This window comes from Talaromyces marneffei, chromosome 2, assembly GCF_009556855.1.
Source record: "Talaromyces marneffei chromosome 2, complete sequence".
NCBI classification, from domain to species: domain Eukaryota; kingdom Fungi; phylum Ascomycota; class Eurotiomycetes; order Eurotiales; family Trichocomaceae; genus Talaromyces; species Talaromyces marneffei.
Genome location: NC_072349.1, coordinates 714,719 through 727,595, shown reverse-complemented (window position 1 = coordinate 727,595; position 12,877 = coordinate 714,719). Strand labels below are relative to the sequence as shown.

General features: G+C 46.0%; 6 protein-coding genes across 6 annotated transcripts; 2 read left to right on the top strand and 4 right to left on the bottom strand.

Annotated features, from left to right (window-relative positions):
- Positions 1–243: 243 nt before the first annotated feature.
- Positions 244–1,809, bottom strand: EYB26_002603 (uncharacterized protein; the record flags this gene model as incomplete). The annotated part of the gene is made up of 4 exons (XM_054261908.1): positions 244–495; positions 597–1,049; positions 1,112–1,452; positions 1,512–1,809. The coding sequence occupies 4 exons, from the start codon at positions 1,807–1,809 to the stop codon at positions 244–246; spliced, it is 1,344 nt and encodes a 447-aa protein (XP_054117883.1).
- A 749-nt stretch (positions 1,810–2,558) lies between these two features.
- Positions 2,559–4,562, bottom strand: EYB26_002602 (uncharacterized protein; the record flags this gene model as incomplete). Its single annotated transcript, XM_054261907.1, has 1 exon — positions 2,559–4,562. The coding sequence occupies one exon, from the start codon at positions 4,560–4,562 to the stop codon at positions 2,559–2,561; it is 2,004 nt and encodes a 667-aa protein (XP_054117882.1).
- Positions 4,563–4,843: 281 nt separating this feature from the next.
- On the bottom strand, positions 4,844–7,847 carry EYB26_002601 (uncharacterized protein; the record flags this gene model as incomplete). Its single annotated transcript, XM_054261906.1, has 2 exons — positions 4,844–6,663; positions 6,713–7,847. 2 exons carry the CDS (start codon positions 7,845–7,847, stop codon positions 4,844–4,846), a joined length of 2,955 nt encoding a protein of 984 aa, XP_054117881.1.
- A 472-nt stretch (positions 7,848–8,319) lies between these two features.
- On the top strand, positions 8,320–9,712 carry EYB26_002600 (uncharacterized protein; the record flags this gene model as incomplete). Its single annotated transcript, XM_054261905.1, has 4 exons — positions 8,320–8,430; positions 8,493–8,626; positions 8,686–9,140; positions 9,192–9,712. 4 exons carry the CDS (start codon positions 8,320–8,322, stop codon positions 9,710–9,712), a joined length of 1,221 nt encoding a protein of 406 aa, XP_054117880.1.
- A 1,391-nt stretch (positions 9,713–11,103) lies between these two features.
- Positions 11,104–11,661, bottom strand: EYB26_002599 (uncharacterized protein; the record flags this gene model as incomplete). Its single annotated transcript, XM_054261904.1, has 1 exon — positions 11,104–11,661. The coding sequence occupies one exon, from the start codon at positions 11,659–11,661 to the stop codon at positions 11,104–11,106; it is 558 nt and encodes a 185-aa protein (XP_054117879.1).
- Positions 11,662–12,254: 593 nt separating this feature from the next.
- Positions 12,255–12,857, top strand: EYB26_002598 (uncharacterized protein; the record flags this gene model as incomplete). Its single annotated transcript, XM_054261903.1, has 1 exon — positions 12,255–12,857. The coding sequence occupies one exon, from the start codon at positions 12,255–12,257 to the stop codon at positions 12,855–12,857; it is 603 nt and encodes a 200-aa protein (XP_054117878.1).
- Positions 12,858–12,877: the final 20 nt, after the last annotated feature.

Here is a 12,877-nt window from a genome sequence, read left to right as displayed (position 1 = left end):
TGGCTGTTTTAAGAAGTGATGATACCCAGGTATTCACGTAACTTAGATGGAAGTCGATGAAATCCAGATAAGCATGATGAATGGATATTTATCCATATAGTTCGTCCAATCATATTCGATGCCCGCTTTCGTGCCCTAAAATCGATACCAAAATAACATTTGGAACTTGGTATTTTGAAGATTGAACATAAATGTGAATTTGAACTATTTACAACTAGCTATGGCTGGGTTAGAACTTGACCATCAAGCATAATCCTCAAACACTTCGCTCACAATATCCGCTATTGTCTTCGCCATTTCCTCAACCTCCGTCGAAGTAATTGTGTATGGGGGAGCAATTAAAATGATATCCCCATCTTTGCCATCTACAATACCACCTCCTGGCATGAGCGAGATAGAATACTTCGCTTCAAGGCCTTTTGAATTGATTTTTGCCCCGATTTGTTCGTGTGCCGCAAATGGTTCTTTTGTTACTTTGTCCTTGACAAATTCAACCTGCACAATCATACCAGTTAGTATAAATCATTATTGAATACATCGCCTGCTCGGAACAAGGCGTTGAAGAGGGTTAATGAATGGTATGTAGATAGACTTACTCCCCATAATAGTCCACGGCCACGAATATCGCCAACATATCTATGCTCCCCAAGCCGTTCATGCAACAACTTCCCCAACAACTCCCCTTGCACCTTGACATTCTCAAGCAAATTGTCTCTAACAATTATATTTTGAACCTCAACGGCAGCAGCACAAGCAACTGGATGTCCTTGATAAGTCTGGCTATGCACAAACGCCTTGGAGCCCTTGGAGAGTACATCAACGACCTTTTTATGGAGCAGAAGAGCGCCGATGGGCACAAATCCGGCTCCAAGTCCCTTGGCCACTGTCTGAAGATCAGGTACAACACCTTCTTGCTGCCAGGCGTGTAGAGTTCCGGTACGACCCATGCCGGACATGACTTCGTCGAGAATTAATAATGCGCCATGGCGGTCGCAGACTTCTCTCATTGCTTTGAAGTATCCGGGGACTGGTGGGACGCAACCGAGGGTCTATATTGCTGTTAGTCCTTGTATACTAACTCATACTTTAGAGACGGTGGGGTGACACTCACAGTACCAGAGACAGTCTCTGCTATAAACGCACACACAGTATCTGGACCCTGTGCCTGAAACTCATTCTCAAGTTCCTGCGCAAGCTGACTGATATACTGTTCTTCGCTTTCCCCTGCTTGTTGGCCTCTATAGCTATAACACGGCGATACATGCGACACATTTGTTGCAAGTATAGGCTCATAAATGCCTCTCCTGCCCTTATGAAAACCGGTAGCTAGAGAACCCAGCGTGTTGCCATGATATGATTGCTTTCGAGCAATGAACTTAGTCCGTGAAGGCTGTCCAAGCTCAACGAAATACTGCCGTGCCATTTTTAATGACGCTTCAACAGCCTCTGTTCCTATGCGTTCTGTCAGCACGCTCATAACTGTTTCTAAGCTTGTGAATGAGAACACACACCAGAACTAACAACAAAAACCTTCTCCATCTCCCCACCTGTCGACTCCGTCAAAAACTCACATATCCGCTCCGCCGCCCCGGAGCTGAAGAATGGTAAATAAGCATAATCCAATGTTTCTAGCTGCTCTACAATGGCGGCCTTGACTTCGGGATTGTTATGCCCCAGTGCGGCAACGGCTGCGCCGCTGGTGGCGTCGAAGATTTTGCGGCCATCGGCGGTTAGGAGGTAGTGGCCATCGGCTTTGACAATTTGGGTTGGGGGGTTGGCAATGTTGGAGTAGAGGACTGAGGATGTCATTTTTCCAGTCTATCGTTAAGGATTTATTTTATATGATTATGAAATGAAATGAAAAAAGGGAAGGGAAGGCATGATCTCGAGGCGTTATTAAGGGTATAAATAATAGCCATTTTGGTAGATATTGCCGTATCAGTGTAACACTATCGCAAAGGTATCCTCAAAATGGAAGCTTGATGGAGACCGCTCTACAATTCAAGTATAATATGATAAGTGCATAGTGTTGATATTCACTTTGGTGTGTTAACCAGCATGATGTTTTCGGAGGGCTCAAATCTATAGAAGGCTGGCGAACAAGATAAGGCCACCCTCATTCCAAATCAGTATGGAGTACAATCAGAACTATTTGATTGGAGCTTAAATACATTTGTTATCAAAGCCCAGTTGTTGTCACTAGTCAGAAGTGCCACGATTGCTCCGTCTCCTTTTACCTTCCATTTCGGGACATTAGCCCTAATCTTCACGCTTGCGCTATCTTCAGTATCGGCGATGTTGTCCAATGAGGAGTTGTTTCAACATTTTTATCGGCATGACAACGATCTCGAATTATCTCGTTGCAGCTTGTCCACTGAGAAGGATAATTCGAATTCAGAAGTCAACCAACCGAGATGGTTTGAACTAAGGTTAGCGCTGGCTGGAGCACTGTATACATTTTGAACAGTCATTGGAATTGACAATTGTCTGCTAAGCTAATTCGGGGTATATGACTTGTGTATAAAATCTATATATATCTACTAATACGTTATATCAAACTATCCACTACGTCCATGGTCCTCATTCTCCGGATACGGCTCCCCAATACTATCCTGACTCGCCATCCACGGAGGAGCCGGAATGCTCTCCATCACACTATCCGTAAGAAAGTCTCTCGTAGAAAATAGTCTTCTCAAGGATTTACCGGTGTCCATGCTCTCGTTTTGACGGTTAAGTCTGTCCACCAACTGTGACGATTCTACGAGTACTATCGACTCGCGTGTTGGTGGTGCCATTGTGTTTGGTGTCAATCTGGCCGTGTCGTAACTTCGTGTTATTGGTGAGGATTCTGGCACTACTTGAATCGATCGGTTGACAGAGTCGTCTTGTGTCGGGGTTTCCATTTCGGAGCCCAAGGCATCGGAGTGACCGTGAGGCACAGAAGCCGCGGGTTCTCTCGTAGATGGAATCGATGGCTGCATTGTAGAGGCGGGATAATCATTTTCTTCGATCACAGGAAATAGTTCCGCTATCTTCTGTGTATTCATCATCGGCACAGGTTCATTTGGATACTGGGTGTACTGAGCAGGTCGGCGATAATATACCGATGACTCTGAAGGCAACATGGTGTCGGATAATATATTGCCAGTGATTTCCAGGTCGGTTCCAGAATTAGGTATGGGAGGAAGATCATCTGAATAATCGCAATTTTTGGTAGTAGGATCTCTCAGGGAACCGTCGATCGGTTCTGCCCATTCCTCCAAGGCTTTTGCTCCGATAGAAATTTCTGGTAGGTTATCATCTTCTAGATCGCCGTAGTCTGTCTCCTCATCAGTGTCGTAAACAATAGTCCTCTTTGGTGCTGATGACAGCGGCGGCGGCTCTGGTGGCTGTAAAGTAGGTTGTACGGGGTCGGATTCGGAAATTGTGGTTTCGTTCTCGGTGCTTCTTTGCAGTAATTGCGAACATGGGATTATGGTGGAGGCCACTATATCATCATCGGCAAAATCGAAATCTTGTGGCTTTGGCTCATCCGTTCGCATGTGTTGATCCCGCACTTCTTCAGATGCACCCTGAAGGGGACTCTTGGGCCTATCGCCTTGGGTTGTGTTTGACAACGGTCCTTCTAGCGAAAAGCGAGATACTCGACGAATGCTCGGCGAAGGAGCAAAGGCCTGTTGAGGAGTTTCGGGAGTTTGTGACGAGGGTATCTCAAACCGTCGCTCTTTCTGTGGTGTCTTTGGCTGAGCGCTAGGGATACTCAGTATCGGGGGTTTTTTCTCGTCCGGAGATACTTTGCTTTTGATCGTGGGTGACGGAGCCACATCCTGATCGTTCAGTTTCCTTCTTTTCCTCGGTGTCAAGTCCACGAGTTCATCTTTCAAGGTCTCCTCCTTACTCTCAGCAATTTTCTCCTTGGTCGCAGGTTCTTTATCCTCATACAAACTCAAATCCTCGTCATCCGAATCGGGGAGTGGTATAAACCGCCGCACAAAATCCATCTGCGTAAGCGTCTTATTCCTATCCGTGCCGTTTCGCCCAGAACCTTTATTATTCTTGCCTCTAGTCAATTTGCTAGCCTTTGGCCCTCCACTAATCAACACACTCGACTTTCGCCTCTTGAATGTCGTAGTCGGAATACTGTTGGGAGAACGAGAGCCGCCAGTAGATTGTCTTTTGGCCGCCGGCCGCCGGCTCGTTGAAGGTGTCCACGATTCATCGTATTTTTCAGTATCATCGACCAGATCTATCACTTCCGCTGATCTCCCTTCTGTCCCATGGTGCTCGTATTCGACCAGCCCAGATGCGGGATCGGATGCCTCTGCCTCTGCCTTTGGTACCAACTGCGTCAAGGTGATTTGACTATCCCAGTCAAGAGAACTGGGATATTTGCGTCTTTTCGGGTTTGTCAGGAATGATGAGGGTTGTCTATCATTTCGACTGGGTTTGGTGGTGGTCGCTGCGCGTCCTGTGTTTGTGACATGTCTGACTGTGCTTTCAACAGGCGTGGTCGGAAGTTCATTTTCTCGAGGTTGACGGTGATTAGTTTTTCGCGAACTCATTTCCACAAGTGTTGAATGGATACATCGAGATATTGTGCATAACTAGCAGCGTATAGTCGTTTGATGAAGGTCTAGGTTGTCGATGTCGGTCCGAGGAGACGCGTCAAGACGCGTCGTACCACGCTAACCGTTTTAAATTCTAAACGGTGCACCTTTCCGTTTTAGGCTATATTGCTTCTATTGATTTTGCGAATATCCACTAGATAACGTGGAAATATCATCTAACTATACGAAATTGCAATTCACTCGTAATATCTAAATTTATAGTCATATATACCAAATCAATCAGACATCAGCCAGTCAGGTTCGGCATCTTCATCTTCAGGATCATGAGATAACAGTGATTCTTTCTCCAAGTCTGAATCAGACTCAGTTTCTTCCGGCCGTGAATGCTCTTCCAGTGAATCATGATCCTCTGGTCCTTGCGAATTGAGGTCCACACTCACAGATGCTGACGCATGGCTACTGGACAAATCAACTTGAATGGCTGCGGCTTCAGATGATCCGTCACCTAGAACCCCACCATCAGACATGTTCACATTAGCTTGTGCAACATTCTTTTCTTCTGTTACTTTCCCAGCTGAGCGAACTGACGAGCCTGCTAAACTTTCGATAGCTGTTGTATTGGGTATCACAATTAGTTTGTAGCGTGGCACATTCTTCTTCGATCTCTCCACGTTGCGCTCTGCTGTTTGCTGGAAATTATGAGCTGCCTCAACAGGCTTGTGTCCAGAAGGCCCTCCAACCGCCATATCTTCATCCACAATGCAACCGTCGGCATTATGAGCTTCGGAATCAATATCGTTGCCAAAGTCGTTACTCCCCATATAGACGTCCTCCTCCTCACCCTCAGTAATGAACCCGCCCCCGTCCGCAAAATCGTTTTCATCATCCTCCGGGATAAACCCACCTCCTTCCTCAAAGTCTGGGTCATCCAATTCAGCATCACTGGTAGGCGCTTCCTTATCTAGGGATTCCGCTTCTTCTTCAGAAGCTTCTCCTTCAATCGCATAACTATTCACCCTTTCTGCAATACGTAGTTTCAACAGGAAATGCTTCCATAAACGTAGTGCTTCTTCTGTTCCTCGGTCAAGTTCCTCCTGGATCCTTTCATCTTCAATGCACTTGATAACCTCTTCCAAAGCTTCACGGTACTCTGCTGCCGCAACCACACCATTGACCACGGCAGTTCCATGGCGACCTTTGAATTCGAATCCCGTCACCGCAGCAGCGTAGTCAACGCCAAGTATTCGCGCCGCTCGTGCTGCCTCGGGATGTCTGAGATGGAAACCTCCTGGAGGAATCATGGTTGGGACGTAAACATCCAAGTTGCCATATGCGTTCTTGGGAATTTTTCCCTTCACAACTGGTGGTGGTTTATACAACTCGGTTTGATGTAGGGCGTACAGTGTTCTCTCTGTACCAGAAACACCATCGGGGTCGTCATCACTCTCATCCCTTTTTTGCGACGCTGCCACGCGTTTGAGGGGTTGTTCACCAATCTTGATATCTCGTCCAAGTCGATACCAGCCGTCAGCGCTTCTTACCAAGTGTACGTCTGCCCGACGATAAACGGGCTCTACCACGGAACTCTTCTTGGATCCTGGTTTACCAGCTTGGACCTGCCCAATCTTCCTCTTTGGATGAATCACTTCATTTCGTCGAAGATGTCTTTCCAATGCATAAACAGGATGATCTTTGAAGTCTTGGATATTCCGAGGCATCGGCTCAGCCGCTGATTTGGCCGTGAACTCACTGAATTCAAGCTGATCTCGATCTTCTAAGAAAGGCTTCTCCAAGAAGTTCATGACAGTTGTCCACCATGTTTCACCATCCTTGGTGCTTTCTACACGCGTCTTCCGCATTTTTGCATTATACGCTTTGGCGTAACGTTTTGTGACATCTCGTGCAGAAGCATCTTCGAATGCTACTACATAGGACATGCTGTTATATCTGTCGCTAGCAGGAGGCTCAAATTTGGATGGCTTCGCCACAGATTTTGTGACGAGGGGATCGACGGGGATCCATTTTTGAACAGCCTTGTTGAAGACTTCGACCCAGAAGACGGGATACGGAGATTGGGCGAAGCTGCGTGGGCGCTCTGTGAAGAGTTAGTTTACTGTCTTCTTGTCACCTCAGTGTAAACATACGTAGATTTTTCGAAGAAGACGGTCGAGCGGGTGTCTTGAAGGATGGCTGCCCAAGTCTACGTCCCTTGGCAGGTAAACTACTACTTTGGGCAACAGTTTGGTCATCGCTAGAACTCAGATTATCATCGGATGATATCACTATGTACTCTCGTTTCGGTTTTTCCGGACTGGTGCCATTTGCGACTCCGGAGAATGGCAGTACCTGTAGAGAGCATACGAGTCTTGCCTCGACTGCAGCTGACCGCAACAGCGCACAGAACAACTGGGCACCGAAATCGCGAGAACCTTCAAGTCTTTTTGCTTGTTGTCGAAACTCTTCCCTGGTCGAAATAATCTCTCCATCGCGCATAATCGAAGCTGCTCGATCCCGGCACTTCTGTGCATTCTCCGCCCAGTATGGCCGTCTCAGGCCAGGTGCGGTAACCTTGAACCGTCGTACAAAAGTCTCACTTGCCTGTTTCAAGCCATCAATAAACGTAGTGGATCGTTGAAACTGAGGCATAGATTCCCTTGGGTTCAAGAACAATATTGTTTGCTTCGGTAACATCTGTCTCAGGTATTTTTGGACTTCATCATCGTTACACCACAGATTACGCGTATATACGTGGCCCAGTAAGCAGAGCACATGAGCTTTGTGGATGTCCAGTCGAAGATTCTTCTCGGACCCAGTGACTGGTTTACGTCGCCTGACAAGTGTTCTTCGTACGGAGGGTTCCTCGAATGTGATATCCAAAGATTCATCGCCTCCAGTGTGTACCGTATTCTGAATGTTTGTATCTGATTGTTGTACAATAACCTCCTCCCACTCCATATCCGATTCATCTTCCGACGAATCTTCGGCATCAAGATCATAGATAGTTTGCGTTTGTGTCAAATCGATAACATTATTGGAGGCTGAAGAAGCATTATTCTTGATATTTGTTTGTACATCATGCGAATCCTGTGCCCTTTCCCCTACCCTTCGACGTTTGATAGGCCTGTCCGGTCGTGATTCGTCAGCAGCGCGCGCATCTGCTTCCGCTAACAGCTCGCGGTAGACTTGCGGAATCTCTTCATCGTGCTGGCGGTCGCTTCGATTCTTCCGAGTACTCTGAGGTCGAACCCTACCTCTTCGGGGTAAGGGAGTTCGCGGCATGGTGGGTAGCGTCAAATGGAGCTATTCCTAACCCCATGAGATTTATGTGCCTAGCATTTTTCGAAAATGATACCAGAGACTGCATAAACAGTCATCTCTGTTTGCAGTATCGATGCGTGTTTCGTCTCGAATATGAACAAACACCTTCGGCAACAGCTTCTGACCCTCGAAGCTGACAAAGAATCGTTCTGCAGGTGAACTATGCCATTGCCTTGATTGTTGAGTCATGTAATGTCAATGAAAAGAACGCGATTCACGATAAGATTAGGTACACTTCGGAAGAATAGTTTTCCGTTCCAATGTTCGTCCGCGCTGTTCATAGATCCACCAATCACGTTGCAGTATCTGATAACCTCAGAATGACACAATGTAGACATCGACAACAACATTACAGCATCTTTATTTTCATGTCTCGGTAATTATTTTACTGTGCTTCAATGCCATTCAAATCCAAACAGTGTCCTCTGTCGAAATGTCAATTTGCACCATCCGCTCAACAGCCGGCAGATTCCCTGCTCGCTCGTTATGGACATTGCCATCACAGCATCGGAGTCTCATGGCGGGAGAGAGCGCTCAGTCTTCGGTGCATTCAGATTCGACTTGGCTTCTATGACTGTAAATAGAGCTAATATCTGGCTATTCCAGGGAGACGACCGAATTATCAATGTCTCGATTCCCAAAGACTCTTTTGATACGTACAACATAGATCCACCTCCATACAGCTTGGAGACATCGAAAAGCGAATTGCGACAGTTATACAAAGATATGACTACCATTCGGTAAGATAACCCCATTCTCTCTTACGGACAATCAAGTGGAATCTGACGATGTTCTATAGGAGATTGGAGCTGCTATCAGACCAACTTTACAAGGAACGAAAGATCCGAGGCTTCTGTCATCTCTCAACAGGCCAGGAAGCTGTTGCCGTTGGCATAGAGCATGCGATCACCAAGTCCGATCCTTTGATAACAGCATATCGCAGCCATGGCTTCACATACATGCGAGGCGGAAGGCTGCGCTCAATAATTGGCGAATTACTTGGTAAACAAGATGGTATCTCGTATGGCAAAGGCGGATCAATGCATATGTTTGCCAAGGGATTCTATGGTGGCAATGGAATTGTAGGTGCACATGTACCTGTTGGCACTGGTATTTCACTTGCTCAGCAGTATTCTGAGAAAATGAATATGACGGTTGACATGTATGGAGACGGTGCGGCAAATCAGGGGCAGGTGCATGAATCTTTTAATATGGCGAAGTTGTGGAATCTGCCAGTACTTTATGGTTGTGAGAGTAAGTCTATTTTGATCTCAGAAAATGAACAGATATGCTAAACAAAAACAGATAACCAGTATGGAATGGGAACATCCGCCGAAAGATCATCCGCCATGACAGACTACTACAAACGCGGCCATTACTTCCCTGGCATTCGCATCAACGGCATGGACGTCCTTGCCGTCTTGTCAGCAGTCAAATATGCCCGCCGCCTAATCACTGGTGAAGAAGGGTCCCACGAAGGACCCCTCTTATACGAATTCGTCACCTACAGATTCGCGGGACACAGCATGTCAGACCCCGGTATCGCGTACCGATCGCGCGAAGAACTCAAAGACGCAAGAAAACAGGATCCCTTGATTGTACTCAAGGACCGAATGATAGAATTGAAAATCAACACGGAAGATGAATTGAAGACCATGGAAAAGGAGATTAGGGCCCATGTTAATGCTGAGGCTGAGGTCGCGCTGAAGATGGACGATCCCCCGCCGACGCAGAACACTTTGTTCCAGGATATTTATGTGAGAGGGGCGGAACCTCCTTATATGAGGGGTACGACGGCGGACAAGACATACTACTATGCGCATTGAGGTGTTTGGGTGATAGATAGAGGGTAACAGGGGTAGGGCCTGCACGAGGTGTTGTAGTACACTGTCCGAATCCCGCCTTGAACTTAGATTGTGGTACTATTACACAAAGAATGTCCGAGGCTTATTGTTTTTCTTTGTCTACGATCAAGGAACTAGAATGAAAGATACAATTTGATGTTGTTCTTGAAAAGCCAAGGCGTGTGTGATAGTCATGGTATTTCATAAACTAGCTGTAAGGTCATGGTTCAGTAGTACTGGGCTAGCTGTGAATGCAATCAATAAATAGAATGCCATATCTCCTTGCTTTCTTCACTCTGCCCTTTGCCTTTCATCTGGAGTTATTGTGGTGGCGTTCATTTTTCTTCCTGTGTGGTAAAGCTTCGAAGAATTTGCATGGCCTCCTCAGCGTCCTCATCGTTCCAAGGTTTGAGACCAAAACTGGCACAGAATCGGGTCCAGCCGCCGTAGCTCTTTACAACATCTCTCTCGGCGGGGGAAAGCGGGGGCTCTGGAGTAGGGTTAGCAGCAGTAGCAGCAAACAGTAACGGGAACAAGACTGATGGAGAGAATATGAAGACGTACGGAGTCCGTCGCTAGCAGGCATATCAACAGAGTATCGAGGTTTTTAATCGAGTTTTCGTTTGAGGACGACTTTTCTAGTTGCTATTCTGACAAAACGTGCTGGAGAACGAGTAATGAGAATCAATAAGAAATGAAGTTATTCGTTGGCGGCGGGGGAAACTCTTTATCTTGACTATCTTACCGTAGGTACTTAACCCACTTGCCGTTTTTGTCAACATGGTCCTTTCCGATTTTTGCCGAGTTCACGACTCAAGATCTTCTTGTTTGAAGTGGTTCTTTCTACTTTCTTCCAATATTTTCATAGCAGAAGTCCGATTTATGATTCATCTCTAGTCTTGCATACACCGAGATGAGGTTGATAACGAGCAGGTTTTCCTAGCAGTTTAATGTGGCGCTTCAATTAGAAAGCTACATTTGGACTGATCAGGCTGCTACTACGTTGTGATTGTATGAGTCTCTTATGGCAGAATCGATTCCATGAAAGGGTGACAGTTGAGCTACTGAAAGTGATTAGAGCAAAAGGTTATGAGTTACCATCGTGACCGTGGGGTTAGATGCTGGTAAACGATTATGTATTTTTATGATTTTGACGTACTCCTAACAGTTCTGAAGAATCAACGTTTAAGAATATTCACAAATATCCATCCTATTGTAGTAATAACGACAAAAAGCAATACCTGATTAACGAACTCAGGGATTGAGGCAACTGACATATGACTTAAATATATCAAATCGCACATCGTCAGGTCCAATCAACTGAGAACAATACTACATGGAAGCATAACTTACCATACTGATTTGTACCGCGATCAGATCAAACTCAGTCCAATCTCTAGAGGGATCTCATCCCCCTTCACCCGAAACTGCACATCAACCACAATGCCCAACTTCGATGCTCCCCTCGCCAACAACCCTCGTATCCCACTCTCGAGCTCAGCCCAATCCGTCACTGTTCCCTCGGGCACTTCAATAAAAACCGTCGGCATGACCTCGATTCCTCCCACATAGGCCCAGTCAAAGCTCGCATCCAACACCGTCGTATCTCCCAACAAACACTCGATCAATGCCGCGATTTCGGCGCGCACGGGATCGAGGAAGGTTGCCGTATAAAATGTCGTTTTAATGTCGTATGTATCATGACTCATCAAGTCGAGCCCCTTTAGTGAGACTGTTGGTTCGCGGGCAGAGAGGTAGAGCTCGATAGGGATGATGAAGGGGTGCTCAATTTCGGAGAGCATATCTGAGATGACGACGTTGTAGCTTTCTTTGAAGAATCGACGGACATCCTCCTTTGCAGAGGCTGTTTTGTTGGCCACTATTTGATTATTTCCTGGAATTGGTTTCAATGGGGGTCGTGATAGGGACATTGAGGACTGTTTTGTAGTGTTGTCGTATTCACAATATTAAGAGGGAGTTGTGATTCATAGAAAAGAGAGTATTCAAGGCGTAATATTGTAATAATTCACGTCAGTTATGTTATCAATGTCTATAGATTGAAGATGTTGTATACACTTAGAGTCTTTAAGAGTCCAAGAAAGAAGTTCAAATACGCCCAGCGATGCCTTCCTTCCCTCTGTTGCCTTCTCTTACACCCTGCTCTTTCCTATTTAGGAAATATTATCACGTGTCCTCTGTGATTTTGTTTGACAGGCCTTTATATAAGAATCACAATTTTATCCTAGGCTTACTAACATCCTTTTGTACTTATTACCCTTCAATCATAATTTCAAAGGGACTGCCATCTGATCATTTGATAGGTATGTATAATTTCCTTTGTCAGGCCATATCCTACCAATTTGGACATCTATTTTGTTGGGGTTTTCCACCTATCTGTTGATTTTACTACTCTCAAAGTCTTCGCTATTTTTCTCCTCCCATCTTTTAACTCTATTGATCAGATCTTACCATCTTCTAGCCCTTCATTTATCTGCACGACTGCTTTTCAGTTTCGCTTTACACGATGCTGGCCGATCCACAACCAATTATGATTCATAAGAAGCGTGGGAGATCTGTTAAACCACGCCCACGAAAGCGTGAAGAGTCACAGTCTTTCTCAGACATTGAAGACACCCTTGAGAACATGAATCAACTTTCTCATCACGCTGTTACACGCACAAAGCCAGAAGACACCACAATCGAGGACTACATCTCGAAGAAATCCCAGCCTAACTTCCAGGATACTCTGCCAACCTCAGTCCTTTGCAGAGTCGCGACAAGCAAGGCTGTCGACAAGGCCTACTCCTACCTTTTCAAGCAGCTAAAGGGACAATGTCACGGTCTCAATGTCGTCATATATCCACGAATTAGTAAGGATGATAAACCTAGAGAACCAGCAGACGACTTGCCTGATACCGTTACTCGATTCGCGATTCTCGCCTACATCCAACCAGAAACAAAGCATCATAACTGGGAGGAGATCGAAAAGGATTTGGTTCGCATCTTCAAGGACGCAGCTGAGAAGAAAGCAGGTGGGGAGGAGGCAAAGTGGCGTTTGGAAGGGGTGGTTTTTGAGTTGTGGGCTATTGCGCCTATCGCCTGGGATCTCCGTTCTGGACATCTATGATTGCTTTACAGTGGTTGAGG